A 17,968-nucleotide genomic window follows, 5' to 3' on the forward strand; every position below is an offset into this window, starting at 1 on the left:
ATACATGTAAAGTACTGTCATATTCTGAAGGCATTTATAAACAATATGGCTTTGTTACGAAACCAAGTGAACTACCTAGCTACCTTTCAGGCATTATGAATACACTAGCATGTGCGTAGGATGCTCTGCATGGATTTCGTCATCAGCAGGGCATGCAACCACCTTGATTTTTCATTTGTGTCCTTGTACGAATAATCTGTGCAATGTGCATAGGCGTCAACCCTCTGTTTCATGCGTCAACCCCCCTAGCTAGATCATGAATCGTATGCTATACGATTGTACACGTAGGGTAGCATGCATTTGAAACTAAGGTACACTTATCAATTGTTAATAACTGTATTTCCCAAAGTTTGAATGATTAGTGGCATCTTGAGGTTTTCTGGAGCAAACTAAATATCTCCCAGCTGATTCCAATGGAATTTGTGCTAAGCTAGCAATACATAAACATTCAAATACTTGGATTATAACCAACAAGATAAACACGGCAAGTCTAGGGGTGCACGAATAAATGCCGATATACACTAATAATACGTGGCCAATAACTATTCTTAATCGCACAGCCGATAATATTCACAGCTTTTTCATGTACTATGGCTTTTGATCAGTAAGTCCTCATCGATCTGAAATTACTGTTAGTTTGACTCGTTTATAACATGCATTTGAAAAAGCAACACTCGTCAAACGTAATCATTATACATATTTTTTATTATCATGAAAATCCCTGAAAAGGTTTATAGAAAAGCAATATAAATTACGTTATCATATTATCATTGTTTTATGGTGCTACTTGGCTGTATTTTTTAAGTTATGAAGGTTTAAATCAAAACAAATTTCTGAAAAAGCAAAAAAAAACGTTTTGCAACGAAACTCTTCAAATATATCCTTAAGCCATTTCCTGCGTGTCATAGCTGCGTGTGTATAGTTACTCGTCTGCACCGCACATTGAGTTTCTGCACAAGAGCGCCCCCTGGCTTTTGGATGTAGCTGCATTTAACTGTAATTCATTGAGAAGCATAGCAAGCATCATCAGCCGATATATCGGTGCACTCCTAGCCAAGTCCGAAACCTTATACTTCCGTACTATATAGTAGGCAAATACTAGTTAGTAAGGGAAGCAGTATAGTACATAAAACAGTAGGCAAAAAGTACCAGGCTACTACACGACCTACTACTTTCAGCAAGATCCGGAAGTGTTCATTCGATGGATACTTTACAATCCCCAGAGCCCCCAGGAGAGGAGCTATCCAACTAAGTAGAATGTCATAATATAAAAAACTGTGGTTAAATTGGCGGTTAAACGACTTAATCCCGTGTTATAGTCGTGCGTAAGGTCTATGCCAGCGGATATCCTTAGCCTTGAGCATAGCTCTGCGTAGCCTGACGAGCACCTCGCCAAATTTTTTATGATGTGTCAGTTCTACGCAGACCACAAGTGCTGTGATTAGTCCACTAGACCCCTCCTGTCAGGTAAAAAAAGGTCATGAGTATTTTTGTTTGCGACATTAGTCGTTGATTATTTACTTCCATCACTGCTGGTATTCTCAAATCATACACAACAAGCTGCTGTTTCTTCTTCGTTTGTGGGTTATACTTGCCAAGCTGCTTCTCCATTGACGCCCGCGCTGCTACTGTGGTTGGGTGATTTTCACGAAATCCAGATTTAGAAGGTGTTCAGCATCAGAATTTTTAAAAAGCCCTTGAAGCCACATTTTTTTTGTACATATAAGATTACGGTCTGAACTTACTATAACCATTATTTTTAGAGGATTTAAACATTTTCCTATATAATTATTTACATTTTTTAGATTATCAAAAATTATCATTACCGCAACATTACATTAAATATATGCATTTACAAACTCATGTTTCGGTAATGAGAATTTAAAAGTTGTCTGTACTATGACAAACAAAATTGCAACTTTTATCTGGAGAGAAAAAATAAGAACTGCTTACCTGGTAACCATTTTGAGTGTCACCGTCAATAATGTCCATTCAACAATTTTTAAATCTTAGTTTCTTGAGGGCTTAAACAATGATTGAAAATTAGAGGATGAGAACATTTTTCTTGAGCACATTTATATTCCTTATTATTGTCTCTTTATTTACCAATGATCACCAATACCACATGTTTCTTTACTGTTTTAGATTTTTTAATTATAAATATTTCCATATCAAAGAACCCAAATCCAGTCATGGACATGTTGCGGTAGTGAAAAATTTCCGTTAAATGTGGAAAAAACAACAAAATTGGTTTGTATGATGTCATTTGAAATCATGTGCAAAATAGTATATAACGATAGGTTTGTAACTCTATACTTCTTATTTGATAGCATTTTACGTTTTTATCAAAATGTTTCATGACCCCTCATAAGTCTTAATTTCACGAGAATCACCCGGTTACACACGTGGATACTGCCTACCAGCGGTCTGGATGTGTGTTTGCATGTCGACGTGGACAACGGCGCAGAAGTATATATACGAAAACCGTCGCCTAACCTATGCCATAGGATCCATGCACAGCTATAATGAGCCCTTTACCTGTTAATATGACAACGTGATGTATCAATATGGCGGATTTAGTACGTCCAAATACATTTTTACTATCCATGTTCATACTATATATAGTACCTACTGTTTTAACGGTCGATGCTTACGTACTAATTCAATACCTCCTGTCAAAGTATGCGATTCTGTATAGGGATACTGTATAGCCACTGAGGGATTATGGGATTGCCCTCTCTGCAAAGAATATGTCCAATGCTACTTTACAATTTGGCCATAACAAAGTATACTAAAATGGAAATAAAAGTAGCTCCCTACGCCTTGAAACATCTTTCACATTAGGAGCATACATGTAATGCCTTGAATTACTGTCTAGGTAAGCAGTTTATATGTTGTATTGGCACACTTTACATTCCTCATTACACACATACAGACACAAACACTCAATTTAGCCTGTGTTTGTCTCTCTGTGTTGGAACGTTGGACGGTAAATAAAGGAGATCTGAGGTCGTGATTGGTCGTTTCATCTTTTCTCTTGAGAGAGGCGCCATGATTGGCTCCCTCATCTCAGGAAGCAAGACCGTAAAAGATGACAATTAATCTGTCACAGGCGCTCTCAAAAACCCTTCACCAATCAAACACAGCTTTAAACATTTCCCTCTGCTCCTCTCTCGCTCTCACTCGCACACCTTAGCTCGCTCGCGCTCCCTCTCTCTCGCCTGCTCGGATAATAAAGTTCATCTTAATTTCTGCTTCTGTTGAGCCTTGAATAATTAGTCATGATCGCTTTCAACAAGGCACAGCTGCATGAAACAAAGACTAGATAAGAGGAGCGAAAGAATGAGGGAAGATTTTGAAACAGACACGCACAAGCACCTGTTGTGACATTCAGTCGCGATTTTATTGTGGGTTTTCTGGGAAAATCATTAGCATTCGAGCTCGCATTCGCAGCATTCCTTGACTTTTTTTGTAAAAAAGCAGAAGTGAATCTGTTATCTTATGGGTCTAAATGCTGTATTATATACTCACGAAGGAAAACCGGGAGAGCTGCAGCGGCATCAGAGTGAGTTTTAATGGTGAAGGGAGAGTGCAAGGGAGACAACTGCCTCTGCGCTTCTGTTATCTTTCCTTTCTTATCCTTACATCAGATTTCATCACTTTTCCTACTTTACCTGCACATCCACATAGAGAGAATATGTGTTTAATTGAGCCCCGTGTCTGTTTGGCTGTCTCTGTGTGCTTTATTTCTAGAAGTCTGAGGCGCAGCCAGTGAACAATGAACAATTTCACGGCTACGGGCTTGTCCAAACAAAGGAAGCTGGTAGCCTCATTCAGACTCTTGATCTGTTGCGTGTTAGCGCACGTTTGTCCTAAAGAGCCGGTTTCCTGTTGCTTAATATGACGGATCTGATTGAATGTACATGCTGAATGAACATCCGACAGGTCGTCTGGTCAGTGCTTAACTTATGCAAATGATTCGCACCGCACTCTTGCGGGTTCGGTGCATCCGATGCGTGTGAGAAGCCAAAGCAGGTGCATTTCCATTCTCAGATTTACGCTCGAGTTTTGGCCCGAATGCCAATGCTAAAATTGAATTCAGACCATCTCAGGTGTCTGCAGAGCGCTTCACTTTATTTTCCCTAGGTTTCACTTTCACGTAATTCCAATCATACATCAAGCATTCCGTTTTAGAACTTGACTGGATGAGAGGTCCATTACAAATCTAATATCATAGATCTAAACTGGGATGCAGTTTGTGGACGGGAATCTTCCGCCCTTTGTTGCCAAGCATAGCGCGATTGATTTCAGTGCAACCTCTACCGTGTGACCGTGGATGTTGAAATGACGTGAACTGGAGTCTGTGGGTTAACAGTCATTATACGTTGAGATGTTTCAATCAGTTTACTGCCAAGTTTATTAAGTATTAATGTAAAGAAAAATCAGTGCGCGCGGCTGCGGATGGATTTCTATCCGTAATGCTTGATGAACTGGTGCTGAACCTGTGCATGCGTGCGCGTGTGTGCGCGTGTGTAATTGAGCTGTAGACAGAAATATGGCTTTACGGCCACCACTAATGGCTTATGTGCAGAGAGAAATAGAGGGAGGGAGAGGAGAAATATAGAAGCCAGGAGAGATAACGCGACACGGGGAGGAAGGGAGGGCAGAGGGTTTGAGATTGAGAAAGGTGGAGAGTTTGCGGAAAACAGGAGGGAGGCGGAAGAGTAGGAAAAGGGGGGTGGGGGCTACAGTTGGGTGCAAGATGACTGCCAGTACTGTCTTGTAACAGGTGTGTTATGAAGACCTTGACATGCTTAAAGAAACACATATTTTAGGGTTTCTTTGTTTAAAACAGTGATTTCTTTGTAAGTGTAAGAAAGAGTTAGACATCAAAAAACATAACACATTTTCATTGTCTGTAAAGGCGTTAAATGATTGTGGTAAATTTGGAATGTAGATTTTTTTGGTTTGGCCTCCAGGTTCATTTGCCTCTCTTCCATCGCTGCGTCTCTGCCTGCTGGGCTCTCATTTGTTTATGTGAACGCTCTCAGTAGATTTGGCGTGATTGATATGCTACCAAATAATCTGATAAATGGGGCAGCAGGTCCTGGTAGTTGTGACAGACAGCGCCCTCTCCATATTTTTCCGGTAGTGTTTTTCCATTTATCAGTCGGTTTAAACATTCATGCTGTTAAAGAGCAGTTACATCAATGCCTACGCTGCCATGATCTGAGACATTTAGGACCCTGCAAAATCACTTAAAGACTGCATTTTTGATTATGTTAGGGTGAAACTAGACATGCATCTTCTCTTTTATCTTTTTAAATATAGCCAATATTATCTTTTTATTGCACATTTCATGTGTGTGCATTTGCTGGTTTTCTCTCAGTTGCAGCCAGGCACTATTTAAAGGGGACATATCATGAAACTCTAACTTTTAAAAAGAGCAAGCAAGCAATACTCTGCAAGCATGTGAAAAAATAGGTAATTGAAATTTGGCTCCCCTTGTGATGTCAGAAGAGGATAATGCTATAAAAACATGCTATAATAAATTATCTATATGGTATTTTGAGCTAGAACTTCACAGTCTGGGGACACCAAAGATTTATTTTACATCTTAAAAAGGTTTTGTGATATGTGGGGTCGGAACATTGTGATTGGACAAATAAATGTTGTGCAGGTTGAGTCATTAGTATTTTTAGTGTGTTTTTTCCAAATTAGAAACACTGGAAATTCATCTGCAAATTGTTTATTTTGAACTTTTACGTTTGGTTTGCCAAATGCCTAAATATTTAGGAGGACAGTAGCATATAGGTTGACCTTATGGGCTAAAACTAATTCCATTTAATATTTTATGGAGACTTTTTTAAGAATCCTCATCATGTTAACAATAGGAGCTAATGTGATGCACTGATATATCGGCCGGGCCGTTTTGAAAATGATCTGTTATTAGCTGATATTAGCTGTTAACTGTGCCCAGCAAGTAGATTAACAGTGGACATTCTGCCAAGTTTTGGTTCCAAAATCTGCCAAATATTTTTGCATATACAGTATATTGTCATTATATTGGCCATCTGCCACCCTGCTCTCTAGATATCAATATCGACATGGGCCATTAAAAACAACAATATTAGTGGACCAGTTAATTAAGAGCAGTTCATAAATTGTTTTGAAATTCCAACCTGCAAATGAACAGCACTGTTTCTGAAGCTACATGAATCCATTTGTTATCCAACTTGGACACAAATATACCCATTTTCCAGCTCCTCTAGAGTTAAACATTAGATTTTTTTACCATTTTGGAATCCATTCAGCTGATATCCGGGTCTGGCGGTACCACTTTTAGCATAGCTTAGCATAATCTATTGAATCTGATTAGACCATTAGCGTCGCGCTAAAAAAATAACCAAAGAGTTTCGATATTTTTCCTATTTAAAATTTGACTCTTCTGTAGTCACATAGTGTACTTGGACAGACGGAAAATTAAAAGTTGCGATTTTCTATGCAGATATGGCTAGGAACTATACTCTTATTCTGGCGTAATAATCAAGGACTTTGCTGCCGTAACATGGCTGCAGGAGGAGCAATGATATTACGCGCTGCTCGAAAATAGTCCCCTGCTATTGAAAGTTACTGTAAGGGGACTATTTTCAGGCAGTGCGTAATATTGTTCAGTCACTATAGCCCTGTACCACCAACCACACACATGACTGTCCATAAGTGCTTGATTTCGGCATGTGTCGTGTTATTAAAGGGGATGTTGTGAGCATGCCCTTCAGATTAGAGTCTGATCTGGCTAAGGCTCGGTACTTGAAATCAATGTGCATTTGTGTATGTTTTAGATCAATGAATTAAATCCTACTTATTATGTTCTGTGCACGCTAGTTTATTTATTTTAGACCCCTGACTCTTTGATAATAAGTGAAGATTCTACAGATGCTGAACTTTAAAAGTCAGTCACTGTAGGATAATCTTGCATGTTTCTATGTTTGTTGGCTTTAGTAAATCCACTCACTTCATGCTCTCAAATAACTAAACGATTAGAGGTGCAGCGTGTAATTGTTTTAGTATTAAATGTGCTCATGTGCACTGGCTACTGCAAGGCTGTCAGTGGCATGTTGATTTTGCTGAAAATGACTCTGTGGCACTGTTTGAGTGTTCCAACAAAGCTGCAGTAAATCTGAAAAGACATGCTGGGTTGTTTTAAACCATGGTATGGTCAGAACATTTTCCAGGTTAATTTGGCTGCTGAGTCTATATTTTACCCAACCATGGGTTTTAAACAACCCAGATTGTGTAGGGACTGGCTGATGATGGCAAAAATTTATATTTTTTGTCGCTGCAATGAATTAGAAACAGACCAGAGTATTTTTTATTATTTGATCTTCCACCAAATACTCAGTATTTCCATTTATCTTGCTGGATTCAATGATCTGGTGTAGTTTAGGAGGAAGATGCCAACGAACAATGGTAGAATCAAGAGCGGTTTACACGAGAAATGTAAATGAAGAGAAAAGATGAAGATGAAAAGGAGCAAGAGAGGATAAAAGAGAGAGACTCAATCTCTCTCTCTTTCTTTCTCTCTCGCTCTCTCGGCTGCTGCCCGCTGTCGTCCATCATGGCTCCTATGAGCACCATCTGCTCAACATTACAGCCACTGTTGCCTGGCTACCTGCTCTCTCTCTCTCCCTGTTTCCTGTTTTTTCTCTGCCTCTCTCTCTTTAATGTTTTTTTTCTGTCATCCGAGTCCTTTTCTCTCACCCCTCATCTCTGTCTCTCCGCACGGCTGAGGAGTCTTTGGCTCGCACGCATTATCCGGCAGGAAAAGGAGATACATCTCTTACACCGTACATGATTAAGCCATCTGCAGAGAGAGCTAAAGGGGGTGGGGGGGTCGTAATGAGAAAGAGTAAGTAAAGCAGCGAGATTGAAAGAGAAGACGACGAGAGGAGGTGAAGGGAAATGTGCAGGAAAGAGGGAACAACTGAGAGAATGGAATGGAGACATGAGCACAGAGGTGGAAGAAATAGAGATAGATGACTTCTGAGAAAGACAGAGCGAGGGAGAAAAAGAGCCTAAGATGAGGGAAAACAGATCAACACTGCCCCCTTTTGGACCCTCTGTGCTGCACAGATAGACGTACGTGCTGTGCGCCACAGATCGGCATGACTTGTTAACTGGAGACATGCAGCTGTGCACAGACAGATTTTTGCTTATTGACCGGTTTGGTCTAGATTTTTCCCGACAGTCTCCCGTGGCGCCTGCGTGTTTGTAATTTGTGCCAAAAGGTGGTTCAAATCAATTGATCTCTCTGGACATGCCCAAAGTTATCTTTACCGGTTACAAAGTTTGTGAAAGAGTCTATTTTGGTGTCCCTTGGTCTTGAAATCCAAGTCTTTGGTCTAAATCAGAGTCTTGGTTTGGTTTCTAGTGTAGTTCAAGTAATTTGAAGTACTAGTCTAACCCTACCACCGAGACAGATACAAGACCAAGACCAGATGGTGTCGAGACCAAGACTAGACCAAAGAGAGTTGAGAGACTGAGACATGACACAGAGCATCAAAAAATAGTGTTGAGATTGGTGTAATTTAGTGTAATTCCTGCAGTTGTGGTCTTGTCCGATCTTGAAATAAAATCCTGGGCCAAAGACAGTTGATGCTGTGATGAGACCAAGATCATCAAAAAATGGTATTGAGACCGGTCTCGAGACCAAGACTGGTCTCAAGTACTACAACGCTACACACAATGCTAAAAATCTATACAGTAGCTTGAATGTACAATGTAAAATCTCAACTGTCTTTAGTCTTGGTCTCTAGTCGACACCATCTGGTCTTGGTCTTGTATTGGTCTCTGTATTATTCGTTTAAAAGAAACGTATGTTTTTGTCTGCAGTCTGGATCAAGTGCCTTGAATTCACGGTATTGATGTTTCAGCATTGTTATTACTGCTGTAGTAGATACTGTAATTTAGTATCAATGAAGCTGGTCCCTATTGGCTTAAGATCAAGTGTCGGTGCACCCTGAATAATCTCTCATTACAGGCTACAAGTACATAATTAGAAACATATTGTGTAATTATAGTTTTGTCAATAATGTAATGACTGAATTGTTCAAGAGATTGAAATCATTTGTTCATTGATAAGAAATGGCAGATGTACAGAACTTGTCTTAGAGCGTTTCCTTTATTGTGCTTTTAAGGATCAAGGTGTGGTCGGGATGCCGCGGCAGGCGGGTGGAGTTCAGCCACCTCATGGAGCACCAGGGGGCGTTGCCTCAGCGGGGCCTAACAGCGCAGGGCCTGGCGGTTATCTGGGCAATCCACAGCAGCAACAGCAGGCGGCCATGATGAAGCAGATGATGGCTTTGGAGCAGGAGAAGAGAGTCCAATTGCATCTCATGGAGCAGCAAAAAGCCCAGCTGATGAGAGAACAGAGACAACAACAGCAGCAGCAGCACATGCTGGCAGAACAGGTGAAGGATCATTTACACCACACGACAGTGATTGACTTTCTTTTGCATATGTGAAATCAACAGGTGAGGCAGTCTGCGGTGAGTAAGATTTTCAGTGACAGATTTTGCAGTGTTGCAATGATAGACATTAACTAACTGGTTGTAACCATTACCATAGACTGTAAAACGATGGATGAGGCATCTCCATAAACTGTCACTGTATAAAAAAATAAAGCCACAATATGGCTGTTAAAATCTTGCGCCGATTGCGTCGTTTGGTGCCAGAGTGGACTATGAGGTGGAGTCGCGGTATCAAGGCCCCGCCCATTTTCTTGTTTGACTCAATCACAGACCACAAATCAAGTCGTCACTCCATTTTTAATAGCATCTTATAACAAACTAAAAACAAATTTATTAGAAAATAAATCATTCAAACGTACATCAACATAATAAGAAATCATTAAATATCAGAAACCATTGTTGGGGAAAAAATATTTGAAGTGTATTTTGATTTTTTAAGTTAAGCTCACATCTCTATAGGTTAATGACCGACATATACTGCAGCCAGCCACCAGGGGGCGAACAAAATGTTTTGGGTTCACTTTTCAGGACGCGTGTGTGGTACATCTGGTTAAAGTAGCTTTTTTGATAAGCAGTAAGGATAATATATAAGATGAAAAAGTCCACTTTAAGATAAACTTAAAGATTCTGCATTATTTTTTTTAAAATGTAAATCATCTTGTATGAGCACTTATTGTTATTAAAAGAAGAGAGAAACAAACAAAATGCAGAATAGAATTTTGGTCTAAATAATGGTCAAAAATTAATGTAAAAATGTGTAGGAATAATAAAAAAATTCAATTAGAAATATTGCCTTTTCTTAGGTAATAATCGATTTCATTTTTGTTTTAACTGTAATACACAGTTAAAAGTAAAGAATGAGGACAGTCATTTGTATGTTTTTATTAATAATATTAATACTTTAAACAGTAAAATAACTCCCCCTATATATATATATTATTATATATTATAATATATTATTATTATTATTATTAATACTTTAATCAGTGAAATTACTCCGACTATATTAATTTTTTTATTAATAATGTTAATACTTAATCAGTGAAATTACTCCCACTATATATATATATATATATATAGTTAATAATATTAATACTTTAATCCCACTATATTTATTTTGTATTAATAATAATATTAATACTTTAATCATTGAAATTACTCCCACTATATTTAATTATCTTTATTCAATAATATTAATACTTTAATCAGTGAAATTACTTCCACTATATTTAAATTTTTTTATTAATACAATTAATACTTTATTCAGTGAACTTACTCCCACTATATTTAAAAACTAATTTTTTTATTATAAACGTGATCAAATATTGAAGCATCCTAAATCATAATGAATTACAGTTTATAAACAACAATTATATTAAAGTTAAGAAAACCTCCCCACTATATAGGCCTACCCTGGAAGAAAACAAAACATGTTAGTTGACTTTAGGACATTTTCTTTACTTCTAAAACACAACACAGTTTAATGCCTATACAGTTAGGCATTAAGAAACTGAAAACTCATATGCAGTAAACACTACATTAGGTCATTAATTTATAAAAAATTTTGACGATGGATAAACTCCACTGAATGTTGAACATGCCAGGTGTTGTTCTACAAATAACCACTTGAGGGCGCTTTGGAAGCACTTATGTGCTTTGGTTTATAGTTTAAAAAACTTTGTGGAAGTACTGTCTTATATGCAGTGTTTGAATTGAGGGTGGTTGGGGGGTCCCGGACCTCCTATAAGCATTGAGGGACCCCATATAAAGCACAAAAATATAGTTTTGGGGGGTTCCCTGTTTTTATTCAAAATAAAATACTCATTCTGCGCTGCCACAAAATTTCACAATACACTAATTAAAAAGATTTCTGTCTGAAATAAATGTAAACTCTCAAGTGCGCCTCACACTGTTTTCTGGAGGAATTGACAGATTGTTAAATTTAGGATTGGGTTAGGGGCTTTTACAAAAATCCTAAACTATTATTTACACAAATTTGAGGGGTAAAAATGGTCAGGGTTTGAGTTGAGGGTAATTTGGGGTTTCTTTGATTAAACGTTAATCCAGGACATGGATTTTTTTTTAAATCCAGGATCACATCTTATTTTGGGAAATCCTGGCGACCCTATAATGTCAGAGGGGGGCTTAGCTAGGGGACCCCCATAATCGTTGACATAATTCGAACACTGCTTATAAGTATCAGATTTTGCAGATAAGTTGTTAAATCAATGCCCCACACGCTACATTGCCTTATGTTTTTTAGGTTGTAGAAGAAAGTCCAGATTGGTCAATGTACTGTTTGTCTCCTCCATTGTGATTGGGCGGCTGGAACAAAGCGGCTATACCAAGTGCAACATTTTGATAAATACAAATATTATTACCAGATTAACTTTTTTTTACAAAACATCTTACAAAGTAACATTTAAAAATTTAAAAGAACCTAAATTACTATGTTGTTGAAGTTATAAAAAACCCTTTAGCCAAAGGGGGGACTGCCCCCCCACCCCGCAACCTCTGCCTATGCACAGCATGCCACGATTGTGCCTTAGCAAAATTGTATTATACAGTCTGACAAGCAAAATGAAAAGAATGCAAAAAAAAAAAACATTCCGTGTGTATGTGGCTTTAAATGACATTATGAATAATAATTTGTGAACCAAAAAATCTACAAAAATCTGTGCTTTCTCTTCAGGTGTTATTATTGCTGATAAGAAATGCTGATATTGATCTGTTGTTTTCTGCTTGGCTTTCCTTCTTTTTCCAGTTACAACAACAGCAGCATCTCCCGAGACAGATGAGTCAGGTGCAGAGGAATCCATACCCACTCCAGCAGTTTCAAGGCAAGACACACACACTCACATCCCCACCCAACTAGTTTTAACTAAACAACACATTTCCACTAGATATGATGTAATGACCATTTTACTTCATGTTGCAATAGAGCTTAGGGTGTTATACAGGTACTGTACAAACCTGCAGCGGATGGTTAACTTGATGATGATGTCATAAGATCTAATTTATGTGTAGATGTAACCTTGTTTGATTTTATTTTAGGTACCTCCCAAGATATGGTGGCGAGGAACCAGACGCTACAGAACATTCGGAACAGTCGACTCATGCAGCAACAGCAGCAGCAACAGAACCCAGGGATCCTGCAAATGACGCCCGTACAAAATTCTGCCGCCATGCCTTCGCAAGGAGACATAAGCATGGCGTACGGAGGCCAGACGGGTGCACAATCAGGCATGTACCAGGGTATGAACCCGGCCATGGGCCAAATGCTCCAGCAGCAACAGCAACACCATCCCAACCAGGCCGGCATGGCGATGGCACAGAGACAAGCGGGCGGCGCCGGACAGGGGATGGTCGGCGGAGGGCCGGGAGGTGTTTACGGGCAGGGCATGCTCATGAACCCCCAGCAAATGAAACCCGGCAGCGTTGCCCCTGGCGGGCAGCCGATGGCCAAAGCTGCCCAGGTTCAGAGACTGCAAAGCATGATGGGAGGTGGTGGCCAGTCATGGCCGCCGCAACAGCAGCAGCAAAATATGCAGGCCATGGGTGGCAGGACTTCAAACGACATGGTGGCGTTTAACAGTAATCCCGCGTACGCCATGCAAGGCGGGCAGCCTCCTAGGATGGCCAAGCAGCATTTCGCGCAAACAATGGGTGGGCAGACTATGGTGGACCCACGATCTTTAAATCCAGCAGCAATGGGCGGGCCCATGATGCCACACATGGCAGGGCAGCCAAGGACCAATCAGCCGAGGGGTATGGTGATGGCAGGCATGAACCAGGGCGTGCCTAACATGGCTGCTTTCGGACAGGGCTCGGCCCAGGGCATGCCGGGGTCGTCGGGTGGGGGAGGGCCGTACATGCCGGGCGGTCAGCCTCAGGGCTACCAAAGGACGTCTAATCAGGACCTGGCATACGGTTACGGCAGCCAATCAGGGGCTGGGGGAGGAGTTTCGTTCGGCTTATCAGATGGGACAGATTTGGACACAACGGAAGGTTGGATGGAAGAGTTTTTCCCCAACCAATAGCCTAAATATTTTTTTTAGTAGAACAATTTAAAATGTGATTTTTTTCCTTTTTTTTAATTGGTCGACAATTCTAAACAATATATTACATGTTGTGTATTACATGTGTGTGCTGTCACAATATTTAAACCAACTCCTCTCTGTTTGGGTGGTCGCTTTTCGAGTAAGAATCCAGTCTTCTGTGTTGTAGTTCATTTATTTTACTTTTAAACAAATACACATTTTAGCCGTTCCACACATGATTTTGTCAACTTTTGTTTTGGGCTATGTCCTTGACACTGTACGAAGGGCAAGAGGCACTGAAACTTGCAAAATGATACTTGGGAAGATTTTATAGACAAACTTTGTACGGTTTTTAGTTCATCTATCTTAACCTTTACTCGTTCATGAAGTATATGTGGAAAATTTCAGGTGGGCCTGTCAACTACCAATCCCTTGTTTCCAAACCAACCAATTCACACGTCCCCTCATCCGTCTGTATTACATATTGTTTCTCATCTTTCTCTTGATGTGTTGTGATCCTCTACATTTGCTCTGTATTGAATGCCTGATGTGTGTGTGTGCGTGCGTGTGTGTGTTTGCACTATGAGCATCACAGCAAACACATCAGACTGTTTGCTCTGTTTGCATGTGAGATGGATGCTCTGCTGTTGCTATGCGACCGGTGTGTGCGTGCGTGCGTGCATGTGTGTGTGTTTGTCTGTGTGAATATTACTCAAAGAAATTTGGCAGCTACAAACTTCTCTCTCCCCTCTGTAAAACTGTGAGACAGGGATGTTTCTTTAGTCACAATGGCAGCTAGAAAGAAATACAACTATGACAATATTGGATAGATTGCAGTCTAATGTAACACCCCACAGACAAATGCAAAGGTTGTCAAATAATCTGGGACAAATTTAGTGTCTGAAACATCATTTAGGACCTTTAAATGCTTCGCAACATTCTTGTTTATTGCTATAAAAACGTAATGACCTGTGAACACTGGTTAGAAATATGTTTTAAAAGACTAAGGGGAAAAAAGACTTTCTGCTGATGGGTCATACCACTTTTATCCTTTCATTTCACCAAACAAATATTTATTAGTTGCTTTCTAGAACACAGAAAATTCCTTTCTTTTCAGTTATTGTGCCACTTTAAGCTCCTTCAAGACGGTGACACTCCGATACGTGCTATTACAAATCCTGAAACCGAAAAGAGACAACCACATTAAGCAGTTTATTGTCCAGATAACATTCACTATCATTTTTTTTCTCTCAAAATTTGATCATACAGTTTGCTTTATTTTTACATGTTAGCGTCTGGTTCTCCGTATATTTGAAAGCTTTTATTTTTATGTACAAACCATGTCAGGCATGTTCACCAAATTGCATTTATTGTTTAAAACATTTAAAGTGTTGAGTGATTTCCAAGTTTTGACCTGATGAAGTTCTCAGCTAGTTTGACTGACTTTGTTTGTCTGTCTAAATGCCACCTAAATATGAATATCAGTTTTTCTCCTGTTTTGTGTTGCTGTATGATGTCATAGTTATGGTGTCTCTGTAATCAAACTCTATTTAAAGTCTAGTCTGATAGTTTCAGCGCTCTTGGGAATGTAACAGGAATGTAACATTGTGACTGACTTTTGCCCCTGGTTACATTTTTCTTTGTTCGTGACACAAAACGGTTTCATTTTTTTGTCTTAATGGGATAAATTCACCAATAGTGTTTTTTACAATAATGTTATGTTGTTGCTCTGTCAAGAGGATTGCAAAGGGAGGAGGTGAGGCCCTGCTGGCTCACCAAATATCAACAATCTGGGACCAAGTTTAAGAACATGTTTGCTTTATGTTGAAGTCATCGATCTTTTTCTCCTTTTTCTTTCGTACTGGTGCTGACATATATGTGATGGAAAAAGGTATATATCAGATACAGTTATTTGTAAATATGTTTTTACAATTTTAAATACATCAGAGGATACGTCTCTACTCGCTGTAAAGATATTGCTGTTTGTCGAAGATAGAGAAGTATTTTTATTTCATCTTTTTTCCACTTTTAAACTCATCTGAGCTATACCATTGCACTTCAGACAATGTCTTACTACTAATTTGTAATGTAAACCTCCTCTTATTTTTATTTTGAAGGTTTTTTTCTAGTTTGAAGATTTTACTCTGTATCTAAAGCAGTGCTTTTTTCTTTTTCCATGTACAGAATTATGTAAATGGTAATGCCAGAGTTACAAAGAATTTGTTTTTCAGAAAAAATACATTAAAGAGATTGATCATTAAATAATGGTTCTCACTGATCATATATTAAAACAAGCCTCTGCACCATCTTTGTTTTTATTTCAAACTGATCTCACGGAAAGTTGTGTTATAGTCATGCAAAATTTTATTAATTTATTTGTGTCCATGACACGAAATTCAGCTTTTTCGTGTCTTTTTCGTTTCACTCGCACAAATTTCTATAAATAGTTTTTCGTGTCCATTGCACGACTTTTTTTTCCGTTTCATGTTATGTATTGTTTTCTCATTACTTTTTTCCTATTTTCTTACCATTGTTGCTTGGGGATGGGGTTATTATCACTTTCTGTTACATTTTTTGACATCCTAACCCCGACCCCAGGCAAGAATGATAAAAAAAGAGAAAACAATACATAAAATGACACGAAAAAGAAAGTCGTGCCACCGACACGAAAAACTATAGAAATTCATGCAGGTGACACGAAAAAGACAAAAGCTGAATTCCGTGCCACGGACACAAATAAATTAATAAAAATGTTTATTGACTATAACACGACTTTTCGTGAGATCATGTTTTATTTAGTACAGGTCTAAGCACAAGCAATCTATACACATTTTAATAATAAGTGAATAGTAATAAGTATAGACATGCTTCAGTTATTAGTTGATGTTCTTACAATTCACATCCATGTAAGGTTCATAGATACAGTAGTTCAAATCAGAAATGCAGTCCTTATTTTTTGCTCAAAATAAACAGTAATTGAGCAAATACACAAATAATCTGAGTTCACATAAGATCCAATCAAGCTGTACATTTATCTAATCATAAATCTATAAATATGCATTATTTTTGGATAGTCCTCAGGATGAAGTAAGCAATGTGCCTTGTAATGTAAATGTTAAAAAATCCTTTAAATACTTTTATTTTTCGCTTGTCATTTAAGTTTCAGATGGTTGTTAGTTTCCTGCAAATTCGTACCCAACAGTTCAACCTATAAATAATTATACTAAATATACTTAAAAACAGCAAGTAACATTGTTATTTTGTGCTAAATAATACTACACACATACTAATTCATAGTATAGTTCTGCTTTAGTAGTACCTTAGTGCACTTGAGAAAACATATACTAAATACCAGTAACACTTAAACAGATTTTTAGTGTATTGAAATAAATGGTGTCTCAAAATAGCACAATAGAGTACACTGTTATTTGGGTGGTTTCCGGGACAGGGTTTATCCTAGTCCCAGACTAAAATGCATGTTTGAGCTTCCTTAATTTAAACGCATCTTGTACTGACATATCTTAAAGGGGTCATAGCGTGAAAATCTGACTTTTTCCATGTTTAAGTGCTATAATTGGGTCCCCAGTGCTTCTATCAACCTAGAAAATGTGAAAAAGATCAACCCAGTAACTTAGTTTTGGTATTTACTGCAAGCATGTGAAAAATTAGGTCGTTTAGAATTCGCCTGTTTTGTGTGGTAGGTAGCAAGGCGAATTAAAATAATACCGCCCCCTTAATCTGCACTATCCAACCACAACACTGCCATTTAGTGCAGAGAGAAAGAAGGAGAAAGGAAGGAATTGACAGCACAATTGAGTTCCAATTACAACAAACCACCATCACTGTGATCAGTGTTTGCATTTCATCAGCTCATTTGCATTTTAAATGACACGCCCAAAAACGGCACACTATTGCTCAGACCTACAAAGTGGCAATTTTAACATGCTGTAATTTATTATCTGTGGAGTATTTTGAGATAAAACTTCACATAAGCACTCTGGGGACACCAGAGATTTATTTAACATCTTAAAAAATCTCATAATATGACCCCTTTAACACATATCAGTGCCATTGTTTTGTCTCAAGAGGCACACCAGGGTTTTAAGGTTTTTAAGGTTTGTTTGTAATAACTTACCTTAAGCCAGGACCAGGCCTTAGGAAATGTATTAGGAAAATAACTAGTTTTAACAAACATGCCTTAAAACATTACTTGTGCGCATTTTGAAGCAAAACAAAGGGCACTGATGTATTTTAAGATATGTCAGTGCTAGTCTAATCCCTGTCCAGGAAACCACCCCCTAATATTTAAGGCCTAGTCCTGGGGGCCTCATTTATAAAATCCTTTGTAGAAACCATCCTACAATTGATACAATCATTTATCAAAAATGCGTATGTGTG

At 38.6% G+C, this 17,968-nt stretch overlaps 1 protein-coding gene across 1 annotated transcript in view; it reads left to right on the top strand.

The window, feature by feature from the left end:
- Window positions 1–15,773, top strand: part of maml3 (mastermind-like transcriptional coactivator 3) — a 114,131-nt gene extending 98,358 nt beyond the window's left edge. The window contains exons 3-5 of the mRNA XM_055204981.2: window positions 9,198–9,470; window positions 12,295–12,370; window positions 12,585–15,773. Coding sequence (XP_055060956.2) covers window positions 9,198–9,470; window positions 12,295–12,370; window positions 12,585–13,570 — 1,335 coding nt within the window. The 3' untranslated portion in view covers window positions 13,571–15,773. The remainder of the gene's footprint in view (window positions 1–9,197; window positions 9,471–12,294; window positions 12,371–12,584) is intronic.
- The last annotated feature ends 2,195 nt before the right edge of the window (window positions 15,774–17,968 follow it).

This window comes from Misgurnus anguillicaudatus, chromosome 3 (genome assembly GCF_027580225.2).
Source record: "Misgurnus anguillicaudatus chromosome 3, ASM2758022v2, whole genome shotgun sequence".
NCBI lineage: Eukaryota > Metazoa > Chordata > Actinopteri > Cypriniformes > Cobitidae > Misgurnus > Misgurnus anguillicaudatus.